The 27,287-nt window shown below is 40.1% G+C and overlaps 1 protein-coding gene across 1 annotated transcript in view; it reads right to left on the bottom strand.

Moving 5' to 3' along the window:
- Positions 1-27,287, bottom strand: part of NEK10 (NIMA related kinase 10) — a 232,817-nt gene that overhangs the window by 64,409 nt on the left and 141,121 nt on the right. Inside the window, exon 23 of the mRNA XM_030887662.2 lies at positions 25,681-25,894. Within this exon, the coding sequence (XP_030743522.1) occupies positions 25,681-25,894 (214 nt within the window). The remainder of the gene's footprint in view (positions 1-25,680; positions 25,895-27,287) is intronic.

The raw sequence follows: 27,287 nt of genomic DNA, 5'->3' as shown, positions 1-27,287 counted from the left end.
GGATCACTATGGGCTAGGCTTGCCTCAATGGCAGTGAGTTTGGTTTTCTTTGAGGTTTCAGTTGGTATTGATGTAAACTCTCCAGTCGAGTCAGTCATCATCTCTTTTGTCCTGAGAGTCTTTCTGTATTCCCATCCTCAAAGTTCCATTCAGATGCTTGAGATATATCTTGTTTTGTTGAAGCTAATATGCAGGTAAAGGAGACTTTAAACGTTCTATGTCTAGTTCTCCATCCAATGTTCAAAGTCTTCTTCCTTTTATGACACAGCAATGTTAGTTCCTGCTTCATGGATCCATCCTGGTCCAATACTTAGAGTCTGAGATGGCGATGCCTTGAGAGTCCTTTTCTTAATCTCCACAGCAGAGCTGGACGAATGCTTCTCTGAAAAGTATACTGCCAAGGCCAGTAAGGGGCTCCCCTTGCCAGTCTCAATTGTGCCCAGATCTTACTGTGAACCCCCTCAGCAGCCTCCATAGCCTAATTATTTTCTCTATCCTTGTCTTCCCATTATCCTCAAGTGAAGTCATTAGAAATGTACATAGAAATGATTCCAGACTTTCCTCTCCTTTTGACCTTTCTTAGTAGAAAGAAGTAATCTTCTGCCATATTTTAAAGATATATAGCTTGCATTAACAACCCTCAAAGGAGGATATGGAACTTACTCTATAGCAACTGGTTTAGCAAGACTTGCAGATTCGAGATGTACCAATGCTATCAGTGGTGAAACAAGGATGAGCGGTACCGTATATACTCATGTATAATCTGAGTTTCTCAGCACATTTTTGTGCAGTTTTTGTGGTAATTAGGTGCCTCGGCTGATATTCGGGTCGGCGTATACATGAGTATACACGGTAATTTGTAAGCTGAGAAAGCTTTTGATTGTACTGGTACAATTAAGAAAAAACCACTAAACACATTGCCATTTAATTATGTCCAACTAATCACAAACCTATATAGCATTTACAAGACCATAAATCTTTATGTGAGCAAAGGGTATCATCTTTCTCCCAAGGAACTGCAAGTGGGTTTGAACTGCAGGTTTGACCTTAAGGTTAATAGTCCAACAATTAGGAACTGAAATGCCTGTCTCTAAAACTACCACTTTTGTTTAGGAAAGGGCTTCTCTTTCTAAGAACAGACATAGGTTAGATAGATGAATAGATTTGGGACATGCACTTCATTCTAGCCCCAATCAAAGAACAATTAGTTCCTATGATATGGCCCCGCTTGATGCTCTGCTTCATGAAGAGATCACTGAAGATCTGAGTGCTAGAGCAAAGTGTGGTGAAAAAACTAGATGGTTCTCGGCTAGCAGAGCAAATACTGTCCATTAGAGGCTTGTCTTAAAACAAGCTTCCGATCCCTACAGGACCAGTGGTGTGAGCGGTGATACTGGGAGGGAAGAGGGAGAATGGGTTAGAAAGGAGGAACCAATTATAAGGAACTATATGTGACCTCCTCCCTGGGGGACGGACAACAGAAAAGTGGGTGAAGGGAGACACCGGACAGGGCAAGATATGACAAAATAACAATTTATAAATTATCAAGGGCTCATGAGGGAGGGGCGAGCGGGGTGGGAGGGGAAAAATGAGGACCTAATGCTGGGGGCTTAAGTGGAGAGGAAATATTTTGAGAATGATGATGGCAATGAATGTACAAATGCATTTTACACAATGGATGTATGTATGGATTGTGATAAAAGTTGTATGAGCCCCTGATAAAATGATTTAAAAAAAAACAAAAACAAGCTTCCATCTAAATGTGGCATCAACCAAGTGTGCACCAAGGATTGTAAATAATAAAATCCGCATGCAAAGAAAGGAATGATACCAGCACTTAAATTGTGAACACCTGGTTTGAAGAAGGCTATAGATGACAGTAGAAGCCCAAAATCCATTTGCTGCAGGGTCCATACATGGATTAACTCTGCAGTGAATTCCCTCTGACCACAGTCCAGGGAGGTGAATAGCTTTGTTACCAGGCGGAGAACATTGTAAAGTCCAGTACGGCAGGTGCAGTTAGGTTATAATGTAATAGATGAGTGGATCTCCCTTTTGACCCATTTTAAAATTGTTTCAGCTTTGTTTTGTTTTAAGTGAAGGGGAAATACACATGAATAAAGTCTCTGGGGAACCCTCTCTGAGCACAGACAGGGATGTGAAGAGCCTTGTTATCATGCAGAGTGAATTGGAAAGTTGATGATTGCAGATGCATTTAGGTTAAAAGTTAACACTTTATTATTTGATCTCTTTTTTGCTCCGGTTTTTCTACTTTTTAATTCTTTCTACTTTATTTTCAATTGAGGTTTTGATATTATTGTTAGGTTTTGTTGTTGTTGTTGTTGCTGTTATTTTGGTATGTTTTTCAGTATATGACATCCAGTATGGGTAAATCTATAGAGACAGTAACTGGACTAATGGTTTCTTGGGGGTATGGCAGGTGAGGTTGGGGGAAAACAGAGTGCAAGTAAGAAGAAAATGTTTTAAAATTGATTGTGGTGATAATTGTACAACTCTTTTTATATGACTGAACTGTTGAACTGAACGATGTGTGAATACATCAATAAAACTGTTAAGCAACAACAACAAAAAACAGGCATGGTAAGCTTCCGGGGAAGGCATATTTCTTTGAGCAAATCAAGAACAAGGAGAAGCTGTGATTCCCAAGACAGACAACTCCAGACTTGAGAAGGTTGGACTTGCAACCAATACCCAAGAACAAGTTGAGTTGTAAATCGACAGACACTTGCCACGGGCCAAACTGCATTCATATGTAATGTGCTATTTGAACATCATTCCAGATGAACAGAGAAGTCACAATCTGGGCGATATGCCCTTTAAGACTCTGTAATTATGGAAAGTATGAGAAAGTAACACAGAATGTATGGCAAGTTTAAAGCTTTGATTTCTACAAAATTATCTCTCTCTCCCTCTCTCTTGCTTCAAAATATGCATCTAGCCATTGAGCTTGCCATAAACTAGATGGCATGGTAAGTACACTTTCTCTACTGTGGTTTCCTGACTCGTTTTGAATCATGAGAACACAACTAATTATCCAATCTGCTCCTTGAAGGACCCAGGGCTATTTTAGCCACTCGTTAAATCCTTCAGCTTCCAGCTTACTCTCTTACTTGCATGGGATGAGGTGGCTTCAAAAAAGTTAGTAGGATATTCTATTTTCCTTTCATCCCATTTATCCACAAACGTTTCGAAGCCTCCTTGTACTTCATTGTTGTTTTGAGACCAAAGGGAGAGAAGGACCAGAAAAGTAGACGATGAGCAGGCTTCGTGAATTCTATATTGTTGGTTGATTTGTTTGCTTGCCTGTTATCCAGGAGTCGACATTGTTAAGTTTCTCTAGGACGTACAGGCACAATTGGCCAATGTATCCCCTGTGCACTATGAGGAGTTCTGAGGCTCATCTGTCTTCTAGAAGACCAAGCCAACAAAGACAAGACATCTCTGTAACCCAAGAGACACTGGTCAAAAGCAGCAAACTATGGACTATGTTTGCTCTGAGACATGAAGCCATTAATATGTCACAGAAGAAACTGTGAACAAACATACAAGCCTAATAGAGGAGTTTAAGCAAAAGAGGCATAGCCTTGAGAGATAGAATTTGGCTCTGTCGTCTTTTTACAAATGTTCTAATTACTTAGGAGTTTTTAAGAACTAGGAAAAGGAGTTAATAAGATGCATTTAGTACCTATGGCTCCTAGGAATGGATGGACACATTCTGTGTATCGATATAGCACCAAGGAAAACACAATGCAAATCAGATCATTAAAGTCCCACTGATATGGAGACATCTGTCACAGAGGACAGTGCCTGCCAGCGCCCTAGTACACGTACAACAATCATGCTTAGCTTGGTTTTTCTCATTATAATGCAATTTCTTTAAATATGTACAGCAGCTCATAGTACATTTTCAGTTAAATAGCAATTCTAATATCAACATACTGACATTCTCCAAATTAACTGCAGTGGGAAGGACAGAAATGAGAATCTGTTTTACTAAAATGAGTGCCATTCTCAAAAATTGCCCAGAAGGTTAATTTTATAGGGGCGGGTAAGAGATAAATAATAACACAACACCACCAATCTCCCAAAGATTATTTACTTTAGAACCTTGAAAAATGTACCTATATCCAAATATTCATATTCTATTACACAGTTTCTTCCAATTTCTTTCATTAATAACGCTGCCCTCAATACTTAAATTTAGGGCACCAGGGGCTTGACAGAAATGCATCTAATCCAGTTGATCTTTCATCAGTGGCAATCACATTCTGCACTTCTCACAGATGAAAGAACAGAGAAAATTCAAAGTAGGAGACAGGTCATTGGCTGTCTGATGGTTCCTGGATTCCAAAGGACACAAACAGTCAGCCAGGGTGGCCAACTGGCTGAAGGGGCAGACAGAGGCAGCCGTGGCTGAGGGAATTGCCCACTCCAGCTGTGGAAATGAGAGGATGCTCTCCAGGAACTCCTGGGTCTATCCAGCTTAGCAGACGAGTGATCCAACAAGCCAGGAGGCTAGACACTCACAATGACCAATCAAAATCTTCCAGCTCCAAAGCTGCCTGGATGAGAAACTTTGTCTGTAACATCCAGAAGCATCTCCCTTCTCCACATATCAAGTAGAAGAGCAACAATGTTAAAGTTAAACTAGAATAATATGGCCCTGGAAATAAATCGATGAGGTCTTTATAATAAAGGAAAAACTTTTCCTTAGGATTAGTTCATAACTATTAAGCTTTACATCTCAACAAAAATAGTCACACAAAGCTAAAAATGAATGTTCATCATAAATAGTCATAATTTTTTACCCCATGACATAATTATGGCCCCACCATGATCAAGGTAGTATACTAATTAGAACTTCTTGAAAGAACACTACATGAAATAAATTAGGGCATGATTGATCATTGCAATTCAGTCTGAACATACAATATCAAATGTCCCATGCTTGATCGTGTTTGACAGATCATCTGCCACACATTACTAACGTAGTATCAGCAATGGATTCTCTATTATTCCTAATGGAAAGACAGCTTTTTTAGAATTTAGAATATTAATAAGAGAAGGGAAAGAGCAATGATGTAATCTGAAATTATCACGTATTACGCATACAGAAGATATGGAAGGCAACATTTACTGACCGTATTGTTCTCAGACTACAAATTACAAATTGAACTGAATGTATATGTTCATATCTCTAAAAGAATTTCAAATGATGCCAGAATCCGGCCATTCTCTTTAGCTAACACAGGAACAATGAGAAGAGAATCATGAAGTGGTCAAATCTGTACAACATTCTAATTTGGATTGCTCAAAAATAAAGAAAGTGTAAGGCATTACGGAGCACGGGATTAGGCATTGTCAACATAAGGAATACTGACAGTGCAGTGCATAACTACTTTGCTGCTAACCAAAAGCTCAGCAGTTTGAGCCCACAGCTGCTCCACGGGAGAACGATTGGCATCTCCCTCTGTAAAGACCCACAGCCCTGTGGAGCAGCTCTGGTCTACCCCATGAGGTCACTGTGAGTCAGAATCAACAGTGAATTCTAGCCACAAAATGAACTCTACAAACTAGGACTCAGTTACTATTCCATTTTGAAATAAAATTACATAGGAAAAGTTCTAGCACTTGTTAACCCGCACATATAGCACACGATCCTGAAAGACCAAACTGATTAAGCGCCAATAGAGAGAAAAACAATATCAAGGAAAAGCATCACATGGTGGTTTGCCTGTGACACTGCCTTCTCCTCTTGACCCACCTTACTATTTCCGCTGTTGGCTGGTATCAGTCCATTCACCAAGAGCAGGGAGCTATATTCAAACTGACATCCTCAAGCCTATGCCATTGAGTCCTCATCTCCCGTTGCTCTCCATCTTGCTCACTGCCCTCCAGCCAAAGACACTTCCTTGAGGCCCCTTGAACAGAGCAGGCACACTCCCACCTCAGGCTCTGCCAACAATGCTGTGTCTCTAGATGTTTGCATGGCTCACCCTTTCTAATGCCCCCAGGTCTCTGCTCAAATGTCACAGGATGATATGGAAGCTTTCCCTGGTATCTCTGTTTCAAATTGTCTTCCCCCTTTTAGCAGTCACTTTCAATCACCTTGCCATCTTTCAGTGTGGTCCATAGCACTGAAATGTATATTCATCTGTTATACCTTCCCCACTTTGAGGTGGTATTTTTGACAGTTTGTCCATTGCTATTTTACCAGATGTGATTATTCCTAAAAGGGAGAATTCCCAATAAAATACTTGCTGAATAAGTGGAATAAAAGTTTTTACAAAATGTTGCATGATCTCCATGTTAAAACAAAGGAGAAAAAAGGGAAATAAAAATTACAGTATGTTTTTTTAAAGAAATTGACAAGCTGATCTTGAAACTGAGAAGATAAAACAGTGCAACTAGAATAGCCAGATCAAATTTGATAGGAAAGAACAAAATTTGTAGACGTTCATGACCCTATTTCAAGACTTGTGATAAATCTCCACTAATCAAGAAAATGTGTTGGTGGTCTAAAATATATATGAATCAATGGACGGAAAGGAAGTGGGTGTTAACAAACCCTAGGGACAAGGGAACAACAAGTGATCCAAAATCAATGGCGAGGAGGGTGTAGGAGGCCTGGTAGGGCCTGATCAAGGGCAATGTAACTGAGAGGCATTACTGAAACACAAATGAAGGACAAGAGGAAAGTAAAAGGAAATAGAGGAAAGAACTAGGAGACAAAAGGTATTTATAGAGGTCTAAATACAAGCATGTACATATGTAAATACATTTCTATATGATGATGGGGAAATTTCTGTGTGCATATATTTATAGGTTTAGTATTAAGGTAGCATATGGACATTGTGCCTCTACTCAAGTACTCCCCCAATGCAAGAACACTTTGTTCTATTAAATTGGCATTCCATGATGCTCACCTTCCTGACACAATCACTGAAGACAAAGCAGGTGCATAAGTAAATGTGGTAAAGAAAGCAGATGGTGCCCGGCTATCAAAAGATAAAGCATCTGGGGTCTTAAAGGCTTGAAGATGAACAAGCAGCCATCTAGCTAAGAAGCAACAAAGCAACAGCCTGTGTGATCATGAGATGTTGATAGGATGAGGTAGCAGGCATCAAAGACCCAGAACAAACAAACAATCATATCATTGTGAATGAGGGGGAGTGTGGAGTGGAGACCCACAGCCCATCTGTAGGCAGTTGGACATCCCCTTACAGAAGGGTCACTGGGAGGAGATGAGCCAGTCAGGGGGCACCGATGAAACATACAATTTTCCTCTAGTTCTTTAATGCTTCCTCCCCACCCCACCCCCACTATCATGACCCCAATTCTCTACCTTACAAATCTGGCTAGACCAGAGCATGTACATGGGTACAGATAAGAGCTGGAAACACAGGGAATACAGACAGAATAAAGCCCTCAGGACCAATATTGAGAGTAGCCATACCGGGAGGGGAAGAAGAAGGTAGGGGGAGAAAAGGGGAACTGATCACAATGATCTACATATAGCCCCCTCCCAGGAGGATGGACAACAGAGAAGTGGGTGAAGGGAGACATTGGTCAGTGTGAGACATGAAAAAATAATAATATATAAATTATCAAGGGTTCATGAGAGAGGGAGGAGAGGGGAGGGAGGGGAAAAATGAGAAGTTGATACCAAGGGCTCAAGTAGAAAGAAAATGTTTTGAAAATGATGATGGCAACAAATGCACAAATGTGCTTGACACAATGGATGGATGGATGGATTGTGATAAGAGCTGTATGAACCACCAATAACATGATTAAAAATAGACCCACACAGATATTGTCCAATACTGTTCCACAAATATGTCAAGTAAAATCAACAGAAAGCAGATTTTCTTTTTAGTGGTGCTATAAAAATAAGAATTCTATGTGGAAAAAATCCAATCTCTTCATTGTCCTATATGAAAAATCAAATAAAAATGGATCTGAGACCTAAACATAAAAGCTATAACACAATGACCATTCTGTGCAATCTTGGAAAAAAAAACAGTTTATTTAACAAGATGCAAAGACCACTAACTACACATAAATAAATAGGGTTATCAAAATAGAAATGTTCTGCTCATCAAAAAATACCCATAATGAAATGCCTAGATAATCCTGGGGAAAATATTTGTGATACATTTATTTGAGACTAGATATATTGCTGGAATATAGAACCAACTTCTACAAATCAACAAAAACAGATGGCTACGCTAGTAAAATAAGGAGGCAAAAGATTTGAACAGATAAAAATGAACAGACAAAAAATATGAATAACTGATATTTATATGTGAAGATGTGACATTTATATGTGAAGATGCTCAACATAATTGGTCATCAGAAAATATGAATTGAGGAGCTGATACCAAGGGCTCCATAGAAAGTAAATGTCTAGAAAAAAATGATGGCAACATATGTACAAATACGCTTGATCCAACTGACAAATGGATTGTTATAAGAGTTATAAGAGCCCCCAATAAAATGTTTTAATTTTAAAATTTTTAAATAAAAGTAGGAATTAAAACCACAACATGCAGATACTATTTTACATTTCCAAAGAACAAAAACAAAAAATGCACCCCAAGCCCATTCGGACTCAGAAGGACCTTGTAGGACAGAGTAAAACTGCCCCTCCGGGTTTTTGAGGCAGTAGATGTTCACAGCAGCAGAAAACGTCTGACTCCCATGGAGCAGCTGGTGGGTTGGAACTGCTGACCCTTGAGGTAAGCAGCCCAATGTGTAACCCACTGCGTCACCAGGGATTCCTTCTTACATTTACTATCAAAAGTGAAGATCAAAAGACTGACAATGCCAAGTGGAATTCCCACACACTGGTCTAGGAGTGTTAAATCGTGTGGATTTGGAGAAATGTTTGGCAGTGTCTTTTTTAAAGTGAAATGTCCAACTCCCTCATTACCCTGTCATTCTACTCCAAGTAATGATCTGAAAAAATGGAAATACATGCTCACAATACTTATTTGTAAAACTTCAAAATGAGAACAACCTAAATATCTATTTACCACGTAGCAATAACAACTATGCATTTCTGGTATACAATCGTGTGGATGGATCTCATAGATAAAGTGAATGTAGTAAAGCCAGATGCTAAAAGAGTATTTATGGTTTCAGGAGTCATATCAATGGCTGCTTTCCAGCAAGGGTGTTTCTAAAAGGGGAGGTAAGAGAATATTTTGAAGCATTTTAAATGTTCTGACCCTTGCTTTAAGTAGAGGGTTACACATATTTTAACAGCCACTGAACCTAACACAGAGTTATACGTTTTACTGTCCATATGTTATAGCTCAATAAAAAAGGGAGATTGTAGGGTAATGTGAGAAATGTGTGGGAGTCTATCAAACACTGCTTTATTTTCTTAAAACATAACTAGCAAAGAGTATTTTCAAAGCAAATCATGATTCTTCCTCATCCTCTGTCACTGCATCGTTACTTGTTACAATTTCACAGGCTTGAGAGAAAGTCAGTCAGCAGCAATTACCTAGATAATAAAAGCAAAGGTGTTCAAAAAGGATGTTTTTTAAAAATATATCATTTTCTGCATGGCTTAATCTAATCTCTTACCAAAGGCTTTCAAACACACACCTTTGGTGGTGTGCTCAGCCATTGTAAATGATATATGATAGAATTAAAAACAACAAAAACGAAACTCATGTAAATAAACAGCACATTTAAAAAATTTTTTCACTATGAAAATCTCAATTACACTAAATGTTTGTGTTTAAATATAACTGAGACCTTGATAAAAATACCAAATGCCTGTTTGCATACATGTAAATATATTAATATATAACAATAGGGATATAGGTCAATGTTCATATATTTATATGTTACATATCTAGGTAGCAGACGAACATTGGGCCTCTATTCAAGTCCTCCCTCATCACAAGAACACTTTGTTCTAATAACCTGGTATTCTGTGATGCTCACCTTCCCAACACAATCACTGACGTCAAAATGAATGCATAAGCAAATGAGGTGAGGAAAGCTAATGGTGCCCAGCTATTAGGAGACACAGCATCTTGGATCTAGCCATCTAGCAGGGAAGCAACAAAGCCCACATGGAAGAATCATACCAGCCTGTGTGATCATGAGGTGTTGACAGGATCAAGTATCAGGCATCAGAAGACCCCAAACAAGCAATCATATCCATGTGAATGAGGCGGATTAGAGTGAAAACTCAAAACCCCTCTGTAGATCATTGGACAGGCCCTCACAGTAGGGCCATAAGGAAGGGATGAGCCAGTCAAGGTGCAGCATTGCACTGACAAAACATACAACATTCCTCGAATTCTTTAATGCTCCCCCCCCCCCCCACTATCATGACCCCAGGTCTACCTTACAAATTCGGCTAGACTGGAGCATGTGCACTGCTACAGATAAGAGCACTCGACACACAGAATCCAGGACAGATAAACCCCTCAGCAACAGTAACGCAAGTAGCGATACCATGTGAATAGGAGTAAGGTGGGGGGAAAAGGAGGAGAAAAAGGGAACTGATTGCAATGATCAACGTATAACACACACACACACACACACCCTACCTTGAGGGAGACAAGCAATGGAAAAGTGGGTGAAGGGAGGCAGCGGACAAAATAATAATATGGTGACTTATGATTTATCCAGGGATCATGAGAGTGGAAGGGTGGAGGAGGGAGGGGAAAAAAGAGGAGCTGAGACCAAGGGTTACAAGTAGAAAGAAAATGTTTTGAAAATAATGATGGCAATATATGTACAAATGTGCTTGATACAACTGATGTATGGATTGGTGTAAGACCTGCAATGACCACTAATAAAATGATTTATTTTTAAAAATTGAAAAAAGAAAAAAAAGCAAATGCTTGATAACAAAAATTTGTGAGAAACATAATAGACTGCACTAGCAAATGACAGTAAAAAATCACAATTCAGAATAAAAAGCATGATGACAGGGGATTTATAAATGTATCGAATATCATTTGGTGCCCAGAAAAGTAGAGGAAATCCAAGCTATCACCCATGTGACACCATAGTTTAAGTATTTGACAACGTCTGATCATTATAGGTATTTATTCTTTTTTAATAAAACTAAGACCTTAGTGCAAATCTTAAGGACTTTCTTTGAAAGATAATTACGGCAGCAACGTGGAGGAAAGTTATCTTAGATAAGTAGGGTGGGCCTTAGTCAATCAGTTAAAAAGTCTTAAAGGGACGGCTGAGGAGTCGGGCATGAAAACTTCCTCCTGTGAATTGCAGCTTCAACCTGTGCCAGAGGGTTAACAGCCTGCCTTTCCTGTGGGCCCTCCCTGTGGCATCTGCATTTACCTCACCAGTCCCCACAATCAGGTAAGCCAATTTCTTTCAATGTGTAATCTCTCAAGTATTTCCTACTTTCCTACTGGTTCTGTTGTACACATTTTGTACAGGATTGCCCTTCGCCAGTACAATGTTTAGTGTCCCTGCTTGTTGCTCTTTAATACAGGCAGTGTTCAAAGTGATTCTGATCAGCAGAAATGACACCCTGGCCTCTAATGATCATTGTTAGGCTGGAGAAGTGATCCGCTGAATTTCTGGTAAGGGGAGAAAAAACTAGAGTCAGAAATATTGGATATCTCAATGTACAAGGCAAGGTACATAAAGAACTGAAAGGCTAAGACGGACCTGTTAAATATTTCACCTAATGAACTGGTGGAACTTTTCTCAGCAAAGGGAAGTAGGCTCTGAGGCGGACTGAACTGAAGAAGATGGCAAGTTCAAATAAAGTAAGTGGAAAGAGCCTGATCCGATTAAAAGAAAAGATCCCAGTTGGTGTGGAACTTGTTGATAAGGAGGCTGTCTGCTGAATGTGCAGGTGAATGTTCAATTCAAAAGTGGGTCTGCTGCGCAGGAGAGGTTCGTATCAGACTGGTAGCCTCAGCAAGTGAGTCTGGAAATTATGTTGTACAACATACCCCAGGATGTCTTGCTTACTTAGAAAGTGTTCATGTATCCGAGAAGGCAGGGTGAAGAACATACGGGAAAAGAGAAACAAGTGATGGAAGGGAAATTCCCGGCAACTGAAAAACCCTTCTGAAGCCCAAGAACAAATTGGGAAAAGTACATGAATGATGTATAGGTGTCAAAAGTAAATGCTACTAAATATAATCCTGCAACAGTAATCTAGGAAGGGATGCCTAGAGGGACATGCAAAATGAACAAGTGGGAAGGAGAATGGAGCCATACCTGCAAATATATACAAGGGCAGCTTCAATAGTGCAGGGAAAAATCCCATTATCTCTTAATTCCATGGCTCCATGAACTTTTAAAAGTTCCCTCGTAATATTCAAGGATACAGTCAAGCACACTAGCACAGGTGGCAACATGCTGGAAACTTCTTATCCATAACCAAATACCTTGAGGGTATGAGTAACTGGGCTTCAGGACTTAGGACCACAGTATTAGGGGGCATCTAGATCAAGTGGTCTAATTTAGTCCACAAAAACAACCCAGTGTGCTGCCTCTTCCTCGGTTAGTGGTGACCCTAAAAGCTTGTGAGTGGCAATCTATTGGGCAGCTATTGGTCTCTGTGTCTAGAGGAGAGAAGAGTGAAAATATCAAAGGTGCATGGGAACAATTAACCCAATGGGCTAAGAGAACACCTAAATCTCAGCCTTTACCACTTTGTTTTGGAAGAAATTCGTTTCGATGGTCCTGGAAAGAGTAGGGGGGAAATTGTGAAACAAAACTCAAAATCACAAAAAATACCAGGCGTACAGGTCCAATGGAGATGGGTGGGTCTCCAGAGACTAGGACCTTTAGTCACCTTCAAAGCTGGCAATGAACTAATTTCCCAATTTTCAGTCAAAAAAATAGATCTATAAAGGGCATAGTAACAATACTATGACAAGACAGTAACAAGTAACAAGACAGACAATGCCTTAGAGTAGTTATCCATTTGATATTTTTAAAAGGCGGTATTTTATCAAAGACAAAGCTCAGGAAGGTTAAGGAAGGAGTAGGAATAGAAAAATGAAACGCAGGAGAAAATGGGATAGGTGGTGGTACATGGTGGGGATTTGGATCAGTGGTGTAAGGCAAAATATGTATGACCTGTTTAATGAAAAACTGACTAACTCTGTAAATCTTCACCTAATACACAATTTAAAAGTTTAGAACAAGAAAAAAACTGAAGAGTAAGGGGCTTACGTTCCCTCCACACACCTGCCCCGAGAACGTAGGGTAGGGAGCTGGGGAACTTGCAGAAGACATACACAGAGGGCTTGAAGGAAAATTTAGAGGCAGCAAGAAAAGACTGGGCGCTTCGGAAAAGTCATGTGGTCAGGAATATATACAATGTAGTTGACATGGGCATTTACCACAAGGAACATGAGGGCAAAGGCCTTATGTGTTTTGTTCCTGAGGTATCTCCAGTGCCTACAAGTATGTCTGACACCAAATAGGTGCTCAATAAATATTTGTTGACCAAATAATTGAATAACTGGAGAAAAAGGAGAGGGGAAGAATGGAAAGGGATGAAGGATATTACGGACATGGTAGAACTAATATAGTGTCTCCCACGCCCAGTTGGTTCTCCATGAACTGTGAGGGGCATGGATGCAAATCCGAAGATCCCAAGTGGACCGGTGAGAATGTAGAAGAGTGCTATCTTCTGGCTGTCCAGGTCACCAGGCCCTCTCTCCAGCGAGGTCATTGAACATACACCTGAAATCAATGCTGCCAATGAGGTTATAATCAGGACTCAGAATGAACGGAGACCATGACGCCAAGGTGGGTATGGAGGCATCGTGGGCATTCACTGTGCTTGAACTGCGATGTGGGGCCATCAACACTTCACAAGGGTAGAGTTTGACGCTTCAGACCCGAAACAGATGGGTTCCCTTGTTGCAGTTAGCAGAGGTCAACACAAGAAGGCAGTGGCAAAGTTCCTTTCCCATCCCAGTTGTCTTCTTGGGAAGAGGAGGTAGAGAATAGAATCCCTGGTATGGGAAAGAAACTTTTAGACCAAAGGGAATGATATACCTTATATGGGCTAGATCCACAACTGTATGCCATCAATAGAAATACCCCCATCAGACAGTGTAAGATATGACAAAACAATAATAATTTATAAATCATCAAAGGTTCATGAGGGAGTGGGGAGCAGGAAGGGAGGGGGAAAAATGAGGAGCTGGTATCAAGGGCTCAAGTAGAAAACAAATGTTTTGGGAATGATGAGGGCAACAAATGTACAAATGTGCTTGACATACAATGGATGTATGGATGGATTGTGATAAGAGTTGTACGAGCCCCCAATAAAATGATTTTTTTAAAAAGAAAAGAAATACCCCCATCAAGAAAAACCACCAGCCATCAAGTCCATGCAGACTCATGGCAACCCTATCTAGAATTTCTGGGGCTTTGTAAATCTTTGTGGGAGAAGAAAACATCATCTTTCTTCCACAAGGCTGCTGGTGAGTTTGAACCACTGACTCTGAAGTTAATAATCCAGCATTTACCCAAACGTGCCATTAGCAGCATCATATCTATATCTATATATATATGAGTATAGTAAATGAAATTACCATTTTTACACCTCTGATTTTGATTCCAATTCATAAGAAATGGCAAACCATAAGGCTGGATGAGTGGGTGAGCAAGACAAGAAGAGCAAGCAAATCTAAGGGGCAAGGATGAACGAGAAAATGAGAACAGACGTAAGATGGAAACCAGCTATAGTGGTAACCATAGGAGAAAAAGAAGTTCAAGAAGCTATGGATGACAGTGAAAGCCCAAAGCCCATTGGCAGATTCCCAGTGTGGACTAAGCCGCTGGTGAACCCCCTGCAATCACTGATCAGAAAGCAAAGGTGAATAGCCTTGAATAGAGAACACGGAAAAGTGGGCTATTGCGCATGCAGTTAGGTTAAAATTCAACACCTTATCATGTGTTCTCCCTTTTGACCCATTTTAAATGTGTGCTTGTCTTTGTGATTTTCTGTTATCTTGTTGATTGAAGTTTTCCTGTTTCATTTTGTTAATGTTGCTGGGTTCTTTCCTTCCCCTTTTGACATGTAATTTACATAACATTTACTTCAATAGTTCAGCCACATTAAAAAAGTTGTACAAACATCACTACAATCAGTTCTAAGACATTTTCTTCCACATATAATTGAGATTAACTCCCCATTTCACTCCAGCCTCCCGCTCCCATATCCCAAATAAGCCATTAATCCAGTTACTGTCTGTATGGATTTTCCTATCCTGGATTTCATTTACCTTAGAAAACATACAATAACTACAAACAAGGAAAAAAACAAACACCCAACAATAACAAATTAAACCAGAGAAACCTCAATTGAAAAGAAAGCAGGAAATATAAAACACTAACACAAATTTTAAATGGTATTAGATTCTACCCTAACTGGCTCTGCAATAATCCACTTTCCATTGCACTCTGCATATAGCAAGATTTTTCACATTGCTGGTTTTTGGTCAGAGGGGAGTCACCGGAGGCTTAATGCACAGGCATTTCCCCTTCACTGTATATAACTATATATGAAATAACTTTGAAGTAGGTCAAAAGGGAAGTGGAATGTGGTTTTTTATGTGAAATCCGGGATAGACAAAACTATAGAGAGGGTAACTGGTTTGATAGCTTCTTAGTGTGATGTCAGGGAAGGTTGAGGGGAAAGGGAAGCTAATAATGAGTACAAGAAAGAAGAAAAAATTCTAAAATTGACTGTGATGATGCGTGCACAACTTTTTAAATAAGTTTAAATTTTTTTTAAATTTAAATTATTTAACTGTATGATATGTAAATCAATAAAATAATCAATAAAACTATTTAAGATTTTTTTTAATTCAAGGAAATCTGAACCATGAGGAAGAATGAGCCTTTAGATTTAGCAATTCAGGTGTTAGGTACATTGAAGAAATTCAAAATTTTAGATGACACTACCTAGAATATTGAATTCAAACACCTTAAACACCCAGGGTTCTCAAAATATATATTTAAATACATGCAGTAGGTCAGGAAATCCAAGTTCAGGTCCTAGGTCTGTTACTGGGTAATCTTGGATAACCGTCAAAGCAATTCTTGATTTCCCTCTCCCTATTAAGTTGCACGAAACAGTATCATTTCTAAATTATTAATCCTGATATTATACGAAGAACATGTTTAGCATATCTTAAAATGGAAGAACTAATGAAAAATTCAAGCCTGGAATTGCAATATTTAAAGATTCTATGGGCAAAATGCTGAATTATGCAGGAAGTATCAAAAGAAAATGAAAAGAACACACAGTCACTATCAATAAGAACGAGTCGACATTCCACCGTTTCAGGATGTATCATATGAGTGAGAACCAATGATCTTGAAGGAAGAAGTTGAAGCTGAATTGAAAGCATTCGTGAAAAACGAGGATCCAGGAATTGATGAAATACCAATCGAAATGTTTTAAAACGCTGATGAAGCCCTAGAAGCACTCACTAGTTTATTCCAGGAAATTTGGAAGACAAGTACATGTTCAAATGGTTGGAAGAGATCCATATTTATACTCATTCCAAAAAAGGTGACCCAACAGAATGCTCAGATTGTAGAACAACATAAGTAAAATCACATGCAAGTAAAATTGTGCTGAAGATCATCCAACAACGGTCGCAGCAGTACATTGATGGGGAGCTGCCAGAGGTTCAGACCAGATTCTAAAGAGTATGTAGAATAAGGGATATCATTGCTAAGGTCAGATGGATCTTGGCTAAAAGTAGAAAATACCTGAAAGATATTTGCTTGTGTTTCATTGACTATGGAAAGGCATTGGACTATGTTGATCAGAAAAAACTATGGGTAACCTTGAGAAAAATGGGAATTCCAGAATACTTCATTGTGCTCATGAGGAACCAGTACATGGATCAACAGGTGGCTGGGCAAACAGAACACAGGAATGCTGCATGGTTTAAAATCAGGAAACGTGTGCGACAGGGTTGTGTTCTCTCACTGTACTTATTCAACCTATATGCTGAGAAAATCATCAAAGAAGCTGAATTACATGAAGAAAAATGCAGGATCAGGTTTGGAGGGTGGCTGATTAGCAACCTGAGATATACAGATAACACAGCATTATTTGTTGAAAGTGAGAAAGACTTGGAGCATTTGCTGATGAAGATCAAGGATTGTAGTCTTCAGTATGGGTTACAACTCAATGTAAAGACCAAAATCCTCATCACTTGACCAATAGATAACATCATGATAGAGAAAAGATTGAAGTTCTCAAGGATTTCATCTGGCTTAGATCCACAATCAATTTCATGGCGGCAACAGTCAAGAGATCAAAAGACAGGTTGCCTTGGGTAAATCAGCTGCACCACACTTCATTAAAGTGTTGAAAAGCAAGGCAGTTACTCTGAGGACTGAAGTGCACCTGACCTAAGACACAGTAGTTTCAGTTGTCGCATATGCATGTGAAAGTTTGACATTGAATAAGGAAGACCAATGAAGAATCGATGCATTTGAATTACGGTGCTGGCAAAGAATATTGAAGGTACCATGGATGGCCAAAAGAACAAACACACAATCTCCTTTGAAGAAGGATCTGTCTTGGAAAGCTCCTTAGAAGCAAGGACGGTGAGACTTCGTGGGCTGGCACATAAGAACAATGGTCAGGACAGCGCCGGAGCAGAAAGAGGTTTGTTCTGTTGTGCATCAGGTCAACATGGGTTGGAGCTGACTCGATGGCACATAGCAACAAGGACTGGATTGCTGGTACAATTGGAGTTTCTGTCCTTTGCTCTCCTCTTCCACCCAGAAGTGCCTTCCTTCTCCACTTTCTAAAGCCTGATGGCACTGTTCACTCTGAAAGTCTCATTTGATATTTACTCAGACTGTCTGGAACAATTAGAAATTCCCTCCTGCATATTCCTCATAGCTTCCCAAGTGGACTACAAATTATTTCTTGGATGGGACTATTGCTCGTAGGTTTTGTTGTTCTTTTTGTATCACCTTCACAATACCAAACACCAGCAGACAGTGAGCAAATCCTTGTTCTTTCATTATTAATTACAGACTACATGCATTTTCAGTTTGTCTCTTTGTGCTGTTTCCTGTTAAGTCTTCTGGATTGAAAGTAGTTGTCCAAACTGAACCAATTTACTAACCTAGTAGGGAAAAAAAACCTTAAGCTTTAGGAGGAGCTATAACGATAATGTCCTGATCAAAATGTCACAGAAAAATTTCCCGTTGAGAGGACACACTGCTCTCCTGGTTACTCTTTAGACCCCTGGAATATTCAACTCTATACAGAGATGTGCTTGTTCACCAATGGAAATGCAGCCTCAAGCTAAATGGTCCATTGATTCTTCAGGGTTTTATAGATTGGATTCTTTTCATGACTCATCTTTGTGTTTGGTGATGAAAAACTAAGTGGTGTGACCCTTGGAAATGTCTACAAATAGCTGTTCTCTCTGAGCTATAATATCCTGATTATTCTATGATGACTATCATACTATGATCCTAATACAATAATGGCGCTGGATGCTCCAAGACATGTGCGGTGCCAATCTGAGCGTGATGTTGACCTGGTCAGTGCCACAGCCCACTTACTCTTGCACAGTGACCTAGAGACTCCACGTCCCCTCTACTTGATGCTCCTCTTTCTCCGCCCTGAACTCTCCCCCAAGATAGCTTATTTGACATTTTAATCAGAAAGCTTAATATTCTTCAATGGGAACATTTCAAAAGAAACACGAAAGTTCACTCGACTTTCATAGACAGTAAACAGCCATAAACAGTACACAGCAATAAACATCACTATTGAAGATGTTTCTGTCCTGTAGAAATATATATATATATATTTAGTACTTGTCTCTGATTAGTCTGCTATGAAAATTGCCCTGATTAAAAATAAGCTAAAATGTGAATGTAAATTGAATATTACCCCATAAGATAGGAGTTTTTTGATGTTTCTTATCAGTTCTTTGCTTACCTAGTAATTTGTAAAATTTCAATAATTCATAATGGACTTCCTTATTAGTGCTGGAAATTCATCAAGTTGTACTGAATCCACAAATTTCTCTTTCCTTTGCGATTTATCACTGGGTTGTGTAATTGCAGTGCTGATATTAACTGTTCTAGGTGAAGAGTCCTCTATATTTTAAGTGAAACAATGATAACACCATTTTGGGGGGAAAAGGGTCATACAATTTTACACCTATAATTGTTTCTGCCAGCAATGACATGCATGTATGTTTTTAGAATTATAATTAGTCCCCAGTGAGAAGAACGGCAATTAACTGCATGCTGTCATTTGATAAAATATAATGTTCCCTCCTTGGTTCTCAAATAAATCTGCATTTTTTTTCCTTTTACTGAACCTTCGAGTAATCTTGAAATGGAAAATTATCAGTATACATAAAATACTGCAAGGAGAAGAAACTGTATGACAGAGAGAAATGTAAATTTGCTTTGAAATAAAGCACATCTCCCTGTGTCCTAAAAGACTGTACTCCATGAGGAGTCTGAGGCTGGTGAGTGGCATGTACTCCATAAAAATGTATTACCTGTATACTTTAAATACTTGTCTTTAATGCCAGCCACCCTAACCACTGGGACCAGTTAGCTAGGCAGTAACAAATTACATCAACATGGTACCCCTTTAGCATAAGTAGTGCTCTTTTGTTTATAAGTGATCTATGCCACTGTTCAACTGGCACAGCATTTGCAAACATAGTAGCTTATTTAACTCTAGTACCCTTGATTTTACAAGCAAGATCATTTAATGTGGAGATTTTAAGGAACCTCAAAAAATTCACACAAATAATGTTCAGTGGTACCTGGATTCATATAAATTAGAAACAGCGTGTAAAATGTCTCCATCACTGTGATGATCATATATGCAAATCAAAGTATTCCACATTAAGTTACATGTCATTGCATTAGTTCAAAACTATGTTTGAGACCCTTTTTTAAAGTGGAAAATACTCCTAACTCATCCAAATGTGAATTCTGCATTTCCAAAGATCTGGTCTACCATCAGGGTGAGGCGCAGGGAAGGAAGCCGAGCCTTCGAGACAAGAGATATGCAGGCTCTTAGGTCACCAGGTCATGACAGCCGTGTTTGCACGGCTGGGCTCACTGCTGAATGCCTTCACAGAATGCCAGTTTATTCACGGTTCAATGTTTATTCTCTATATACAGAAAACAGATATGTGTTTAATCCAAATTGTTCAAGTACACTCTACTTGAGTCTCACAAGGCTGTTTGGCACTGATTTTAAAAAGCAAAAGCTTTTCCTTAAAAATAATGACAGAAAGAAAAAAAGAAGGAAGAAATTATTCTAGAAAAAAAAAAAAGAAAATAATAACAGTTTCTGGAGACAGTAAGATGAAGTAATTTAACTTCCTGGAGCTAAATTCTGAAGAGCCATATAAAAAGTTTATGCAGATTATGAACCACCTTTTACTTTACTATATATATAGGATTACTAATGTTTCAGACCACAGGGGTTCATGTGCTATCATGTGCAATGCCTTACCAATATCTCCAGAGGATTCTAGAAACCATGTAGGCATCCTTGTCATATTTTGCTGAACTCCACCTGCCCCTCACTTCTTTTGGCCAGCCCAGCTGTGCCCTTCTAAACTCAAGCAGGGTTCTGAGTCTCCTGGCCCCTGATTTTCTTTTAAATCATTTTATTGGGGGCTCATACAACTCTTATCACAATCCATACATACATCCCTGGATTTTCAAAACCATAATTGACACAAGGTAGTTGTGGGTAATGGGCTTTCATGATAGATGCAGGAACAGCCATAGAGGGTGGGTTACCTCACATACCATCAAAACACGTGTTACAGGATTGATTGCTAAACAACCAGCTTCTCAAAAGCCCCTAGATCATTTTCACCGCGGAGGAATTTCTTTCTGTTTTTCCTCCTCGGGTCCTCCAGCCTCCCACCCTGCTTCCCTCTCTCCTTCCCACTGGAATCGGTTTACAACCAAACGCTTTCTAACAAAACTCATAAACCAAAAACCAAACCAGTCCAACTCCTGATGACACCCCGGGTATCAGAGTAGAACTATTCTCCACAAACTTTCCCATGGTGGCCTGGTTTATCTCTAGAGGGATTCAATCCACCAACCTTTGGGTTAGCAGGCCAGCACTTCATTGTTTACATCATCCAGAGATGCAAGCCCTAAACACTCAAAATTCCCTCTCTTGACTACAAAGCACTTTGTCTTACTTGGCGATGGCCCGTGAGCAAGATTTCCACATTAAAAATAGCCACGTGAATAGTTAGTGAAATGTGCATGGGTGTGATTGAATGAACTCCTTTCGTCTTGGTTCTCTGGAAAAACAGTTGAGGAATTTCCCCTTTGCCCTAGTTATAAAAGTTATAAACCTTGCAGGGTTTATGACTTTTGTCCTGATGGATAAACATCTCCTGGGTAGACTGTATACAATTGGTATGGTTTAATACTTTTTGTAATTTGTCTATTTTATCTACCTTGTAAGGATTGGTCAATATTCTGCGCAAATAAAAGGACTGTGCTGTGGTGCTGCGGGTTAGGCACTGGGATTAATAACTGCAAAGGTCGTGGTTCAAACCGACCAGCCACCGTCTGGGGGGAAAAGACGGCTCCCATAAAGAGTTACAGTCTCAGAAACTCTACATAATAAGATCACCACAAGTCAGAATCAAACTGATGCCAGCGGGTAGTTTGGGAGTGCAAATGAAGGGACAACGGTCCGCTGAGTGTACTGGTCAATTCCTAGTTCTGCCCAAAGAGCCATTTATGAGACGGGCACTCATCTATGCGGCTAACCTCATAGAGCTTGAGAAAATAATAATAATAACAAGGCAAGAGCGAGGAGGTGAGGATCCCCTAAAAGAGCGGTAACATGGCTCAGCAGTTATAACACTGAAGCTAACAAGAAGCTTGGAAGAAATCCTGTAGCAAACTCAGCAGCAACCATTTGGGACGGGCCCATGGCAGAGTTGAGGGTGACTGCAGAAGCTTCTACTCTGGCTATGGTCTGGGCCAGTTAGCCCAGGAAAGGCTAGCAGCAGGGAGGCCAAAGGCAGAGAGGCCTGAACATGACCAGACGAGGGGGCTGAAGGAGGCTGGTGAAGCCATGCCTGACAGAGAAAAGGGTCAGCTCATCTGCAAGGCCAAGAACTACTCAGGGAGCGGTCCTGCACAGAAGAGAGATGAGCTCTTTACTTCAGGGGCACCTTCTAGACTTTGCCTACACACTTCCTGCCCCTGCCCCAGGGTAGCAGATGGCTGATCCTGAGTTGTACCCTGTTACTCCTTTAATGCGTCGCTTACCTGTAATTACAGTCTGCAAGTGCAATGAGGCCATTTCAACAAACTATCAGACCCAGCAAAGAAGCAGAAAGTACTTCTTTCATGCATTATGGGGTGGGTAGTTGGTGTAGGCAATGGTAAAGAAACAGGAAAGTGCAGGGATTTGCTTCACAGTCATTGCGGGGCGGGGGGCAGAGAGGGGGAAGTGAACAGAGGCTGAGAGAACAGGTTTGGTCCAGAGTTGCAAATGGAGGCTGGAAGACGGGTATATATGAAGAAGAGCATTATGACACCCTCTTTGTTTCTGTAAATGTCTGAAATGTTCCACAATAGAGTTAAAAAAAATAGCTGACAAGTGAAAATAAACAAGCAAATAAAATGGTCCTTTCTAAAGATGTTTTGCTGAAGATAAGAGGATTTTTGCTGTAAGATTTTAAACTAACCTTGAATCAGCTGCATGAATCTAATATAAAATGACTCTTTTATATCAAACTGGAAATTGACTAAGTAGCTTTGCAGGGTAGGACTTAATAGAGGGTCTGGAATACTTGTGATATATCGAAATAGCTAAATCTCTTGAAGTTTCATCTACTGGGAATACCATAGCCTCAATGCAACTGGGCTTATATATCCTGCTGTTCCTCATTGTTGCTTGGTTTCCACAAAGTCGGTAGTAAAATAACAAGCAGAGCGAGCTCTGACTCCCCGTCTACGAGATCTAACCAATTCAACCAGAACTGTGATTCTAAGTTATAGGCTCCTGAGCACAGGCTGAGACCTTAGATAATCACCAGGCGCTGTTCTGTGAAATTGCAGTTGGCCTTAGCATTTAAGGGAATGAAGATAAAGGCGTTCCCCGCGCCCACCCCCCCACCACCACCCCCGCCCCCAGTGAAAACTAAATTGAATCTTTGACAGCTGGCATCAACTAGGAGGATAATTCAAAAGTATTACTACTAGGGTTCCATTCATGTATGCATGGATTTATTCCACACGGAACCTCTTTCTGCTGGTAGTGGATGGCTGCAGACAAGTTCGTCCCAGAATACAAGTATACTTGCCTTAGTCTCTATAGAGTGCCTTAAAATAAAATCCATTAACACAGCGGTTTCTGGGGTGACATGCTGAGCCAATTACATTTAGGGCAAGAGAAGTCAGCTTAGAACATTATGGCAAGTGTTTTGAGGGATTCGTATAGGGCAATCTTGACAAATTGTCCAGAAGGACAACGAATAATCACAGGGGCTTATTATGAAGAGGCTTTCGGATCACTCAAAATTGGTGAGAAAAAGGCCAAGGGAGCTGTGGTGATGAATATTTTTCCCATTATGATAACACACGTGCTCATTCCTCAAAGCTAGCAAGAGCGGTCCTATGAGAATTTCTTTGAGAAACTGGCCCCTGTTCACCTTACAACCATGGTGGTGTCCCATCAGACTTCTTTTAGTTCCCCAAATTCCTAGAGCATTTAAGAGGAGCCTTGTTCGAATCCCTGGGGGCTGCCAGAAAGCCCTGGTGGTGTTTTCAAGGAAGCAGGAACTGTTCAAACCCACCAGCTGCTCCTCAAGGGAAAGATAAAGATCTGAAAACTGGGAGATCCTTCTAAAATGGATTGTGGCAATGATTGTCCAACTCTTTTTAATATGGTTAAACTATTGAATTGTTTATGAGGATTATGTCCCAATAAAACAATTACCAAAAAAATGAATGGATCCTCACAAAATAAAATAAAGGCTGGCAAACCCTGTAGAGCGTCACAAAGGGTTGGAAAGGAGACCTGGTGGCATAGTAGGTTATATGTTGGATTGCTAACCACAGATCAGCAGTTCAAGCCCAGCAGCCCTTCCTTGGGAGAAAGATGAGGCTTTCTGCTCCCCAAAGATTTACAGCCTCAGAATCCCAGAGGGGCAGTTCTGCTCTGTCATTTAGGGTCACTAAGAGTCCTAACCAACTCGATGGCAGTGAGTTTGGTTTGGTTTTTTTGTTTTGTTTTGGATATCAAAACTGCTGCTTTGATGTGGTATCAATCTAAGAACACAGAACTATGCAGGGAAGGATTAGATGGAGGGGGAAACACCCATCAGAAGTGGATAGATCTACGTGGGGGAGAAAGCAAGAGCTGCATGTTTTGATATTTTTGTTTAACAAAGGTTCCTATAACTTTGTAGCAATTTTTTTTTTAACCTGGGCTCAGATGTTAGGATTAGCCCACTAAACAGTAGTGCCATCTTTGTAAAAAGCGGAAAACATTGTTATGTAAGAAGTCAGAATTGCCTGTACTTTGAGTCCAACTTTTCACATCATGTTCCTAGCTGAGGTGGAGCAGATTCTTAGGGTCCTGGGAAAGAACTTAAGAACAGATGTTCTAACCAAGGACTGGATTTATGATCCTACTCAATTGGGTCCCAAGCTAAAGAAATGATGAAAATAAGGCTTGTTGGGTTGACCAAACCCACACCAAGCTCACTGCCGTCAAGTCAATGCTGACTCATAGTGACCCCACAGGGCAGGGTGGAACTGCCCCTGTGAGTTTCTAAAAGTGCGACTCTTCCTGAGAGTACAAAGCTCTATCTTTCTCCCATGGCACAGTTGGTGTTTTTGAACCCGTGACCTTAGAGTTAGCAGCCCAGTGTGTAACCTTCACACTACCAGGACTTTTCAATAACCCCTGCTGAGTGAGGGCCCCAGAGTATGAGCAAACAATGGATTATAGTTTCAACAAAGACAAAAAAGAAGGAAAACAGGAACAACAAGGTCAGCCCTTAGCACCACCACTTGCAGATGTGGATATGTGTGGCTTTGCCACCACTTTTTCAAGCGAAGCTCAGTAATACCCTTAAATAACAAAATAATCTGAAGGTCTCTACCTGGAAAAACAAAGCGACAAATTCCAATTTGAAGTCTGGCAGTATCATAACCACCAGAGAGAGTAATAAAATCAATTACATAGACTGACAAGAAAAAAAATTAAGGCAAATGTTATTTTCCTCTTTGAATTAACTCACAACATTGTCATCAATATTTCTAAAAGGTATAATCTGATCACTGAAGAAATTAAAGATAAGCATTCACTGTGAGTTCTATAAAGACCTTCTGATAAGCATAAAGAATTGCTAAGATAACTTTTCGACACTCTGATTTTTTTAATAGATAATAAATGATGAGTAAATTTTACTGAAACCAGTTATACTGAGTTATTTTATTTGTAAGACATAGAAACTCATGAAATATGTAACCATAGACTACTGAAGCATTGCATGTAACTGGTTGTATATCCCAGGCATTAGATAGACTTCCCTTTAAAAACCCATGTACCTCCAATAGTCAATTAGAGTACATCAGAAAAAGGAAAGGATGCGAACGTACTTGAGACAGTAGCGCCAGCTCATGGTGGCACGTGACGGCGTTCCGATTGGCCTCCATAAAGTACCTCTGTGTGCGCCGCCGTTCCCGCTCCAGCTTCTTCTCCAAGGCCAGCTGGGATGTACATAAGCTGTCTAAATATTTCATCATGACATCTGATATCATAGAACTGACTTCCACAATATCCGGGCGGGCCTCTGCATCTGGAGTGAGGCACCTAAGGAAGACGAGACGAACTAATTGTAATGGTCTCTCTGCTCAGTGTTGGGTGATGGGAGCTGGCCAGGGGGTGTGAAGAGGCAAGGTTAAGCTTCACAGTGTTTCCACTCAAGAGACTCTGGGGTAAGAAGGACACCCACGCAGTTTTGTATCTGAGACTTCTCGAAAGCCATGGGCAATGTTAGGGAAGGAGAGGAACCCACTGATGCTCACAGGTGAGGATTTATAGGCTGATCAAGAGATGGCTCCTCGGATCTCAGGACAGCATCTTTGTGACTCCTTTTATGTGATTAGCTGCCAATTCACCAGTCAATGAAACACAGAGGGACACCCAAAGTTAACCCTGAGTGATCATTCTTAATGCAGGGGGGGGGGGGCGTCATAATTTATTGGTCTTTTCCAGCTATATTTTAGCATTAGTCATATAATTAGTGGAAATAGCACACACAAAAATGGAGCCACAAGAATAAAACAAAACCCAGATACTGGGATGTTTAAGATGTTTGCAGTAAATTAGGGGCGGGGGAGCTAATTTGACACCTTACACTGTAATATTGTCAGTGATTTTGGAGGTAAGAAATATCAATAGCATATTAAAGGGAGCATTGCTTGTGTCATAGCTAAATGTTCATAGAAAGTGTTTATTTGATGTTCCTGGGATAAATTAGCAAGATCACTGGTATGTTAAATATTTCTGGCATCTAATATAACGTTTTATCTGTGCTCTATTTCAAAGTCTCTAGCATTATCAAAGCTATATGTGCTTCTCAATAAAATGTCACTGTTTTAATTTTGAGAAAACAATTTCATATTCACACCTTGCATTTGATTTAGCAACCAATAAACACAACTTTCACCCCTACTTATGTCTCTAAGCGAGTTTTAGAATCATCTGCTCACAATTATGCATCGTGATTACAAAAACAAAACAAACCCCACTGCCATCAGGTGAAAGCTAACTCTCAGTGACACGCTGGGGATTTCCAAGGCTGTAACTGCTTCAGAGAGTCGAAAGCCCAGTCTTTTTCCGGAGGAGCTGCTAGTGGTTCTGAACTGCCGACCATGTGGATCGCAGCCCAAGGTGTAATCACTACACCACAGAGCTCTTCATGCCTCATGATAGAAATCAAATTAAGACTTTCTTTTAATGATTTGATCATTTTTCTTTCTTAATGAGTTGTTAAACCAAACCGAACCCACTGCCATTCAGTCCATTCTGACGCAACCCTGCAGGACAGAGTCGAACTGTTCCCTGAGTTTCCAAGGCTGTATCTTTACCGAAACAAATGGACTCTTCTTTCTTCCACAAAGTGGCTGGTGGGCTTGAATACAGCATACAGACAGAATAAACATGGGGAAAAGATACAACTCTTTTTTTTTTTTTTTTTTTT

Source organism: Echinops telfairi, unplaced genomic scaffold, assembly GCF_000313985.2.
Source record: "Echinops telfairi isolate 266 unplaced genomic scaffold, ASM31398v2 ScPeMD7_7420;HRSCAF=8458, whole genome shotgun sequence".
NCBI classification, from domain to species: domain Eukaryota; kingdom Metazoa; phylum Chordata; class Mammalia; order Afrosoricida; family Tenrecidae; genus Echinops; species Echinops telfairi.
This window is presented reverse-complemented; position numbering and strand designations above follow the sequence as displayed.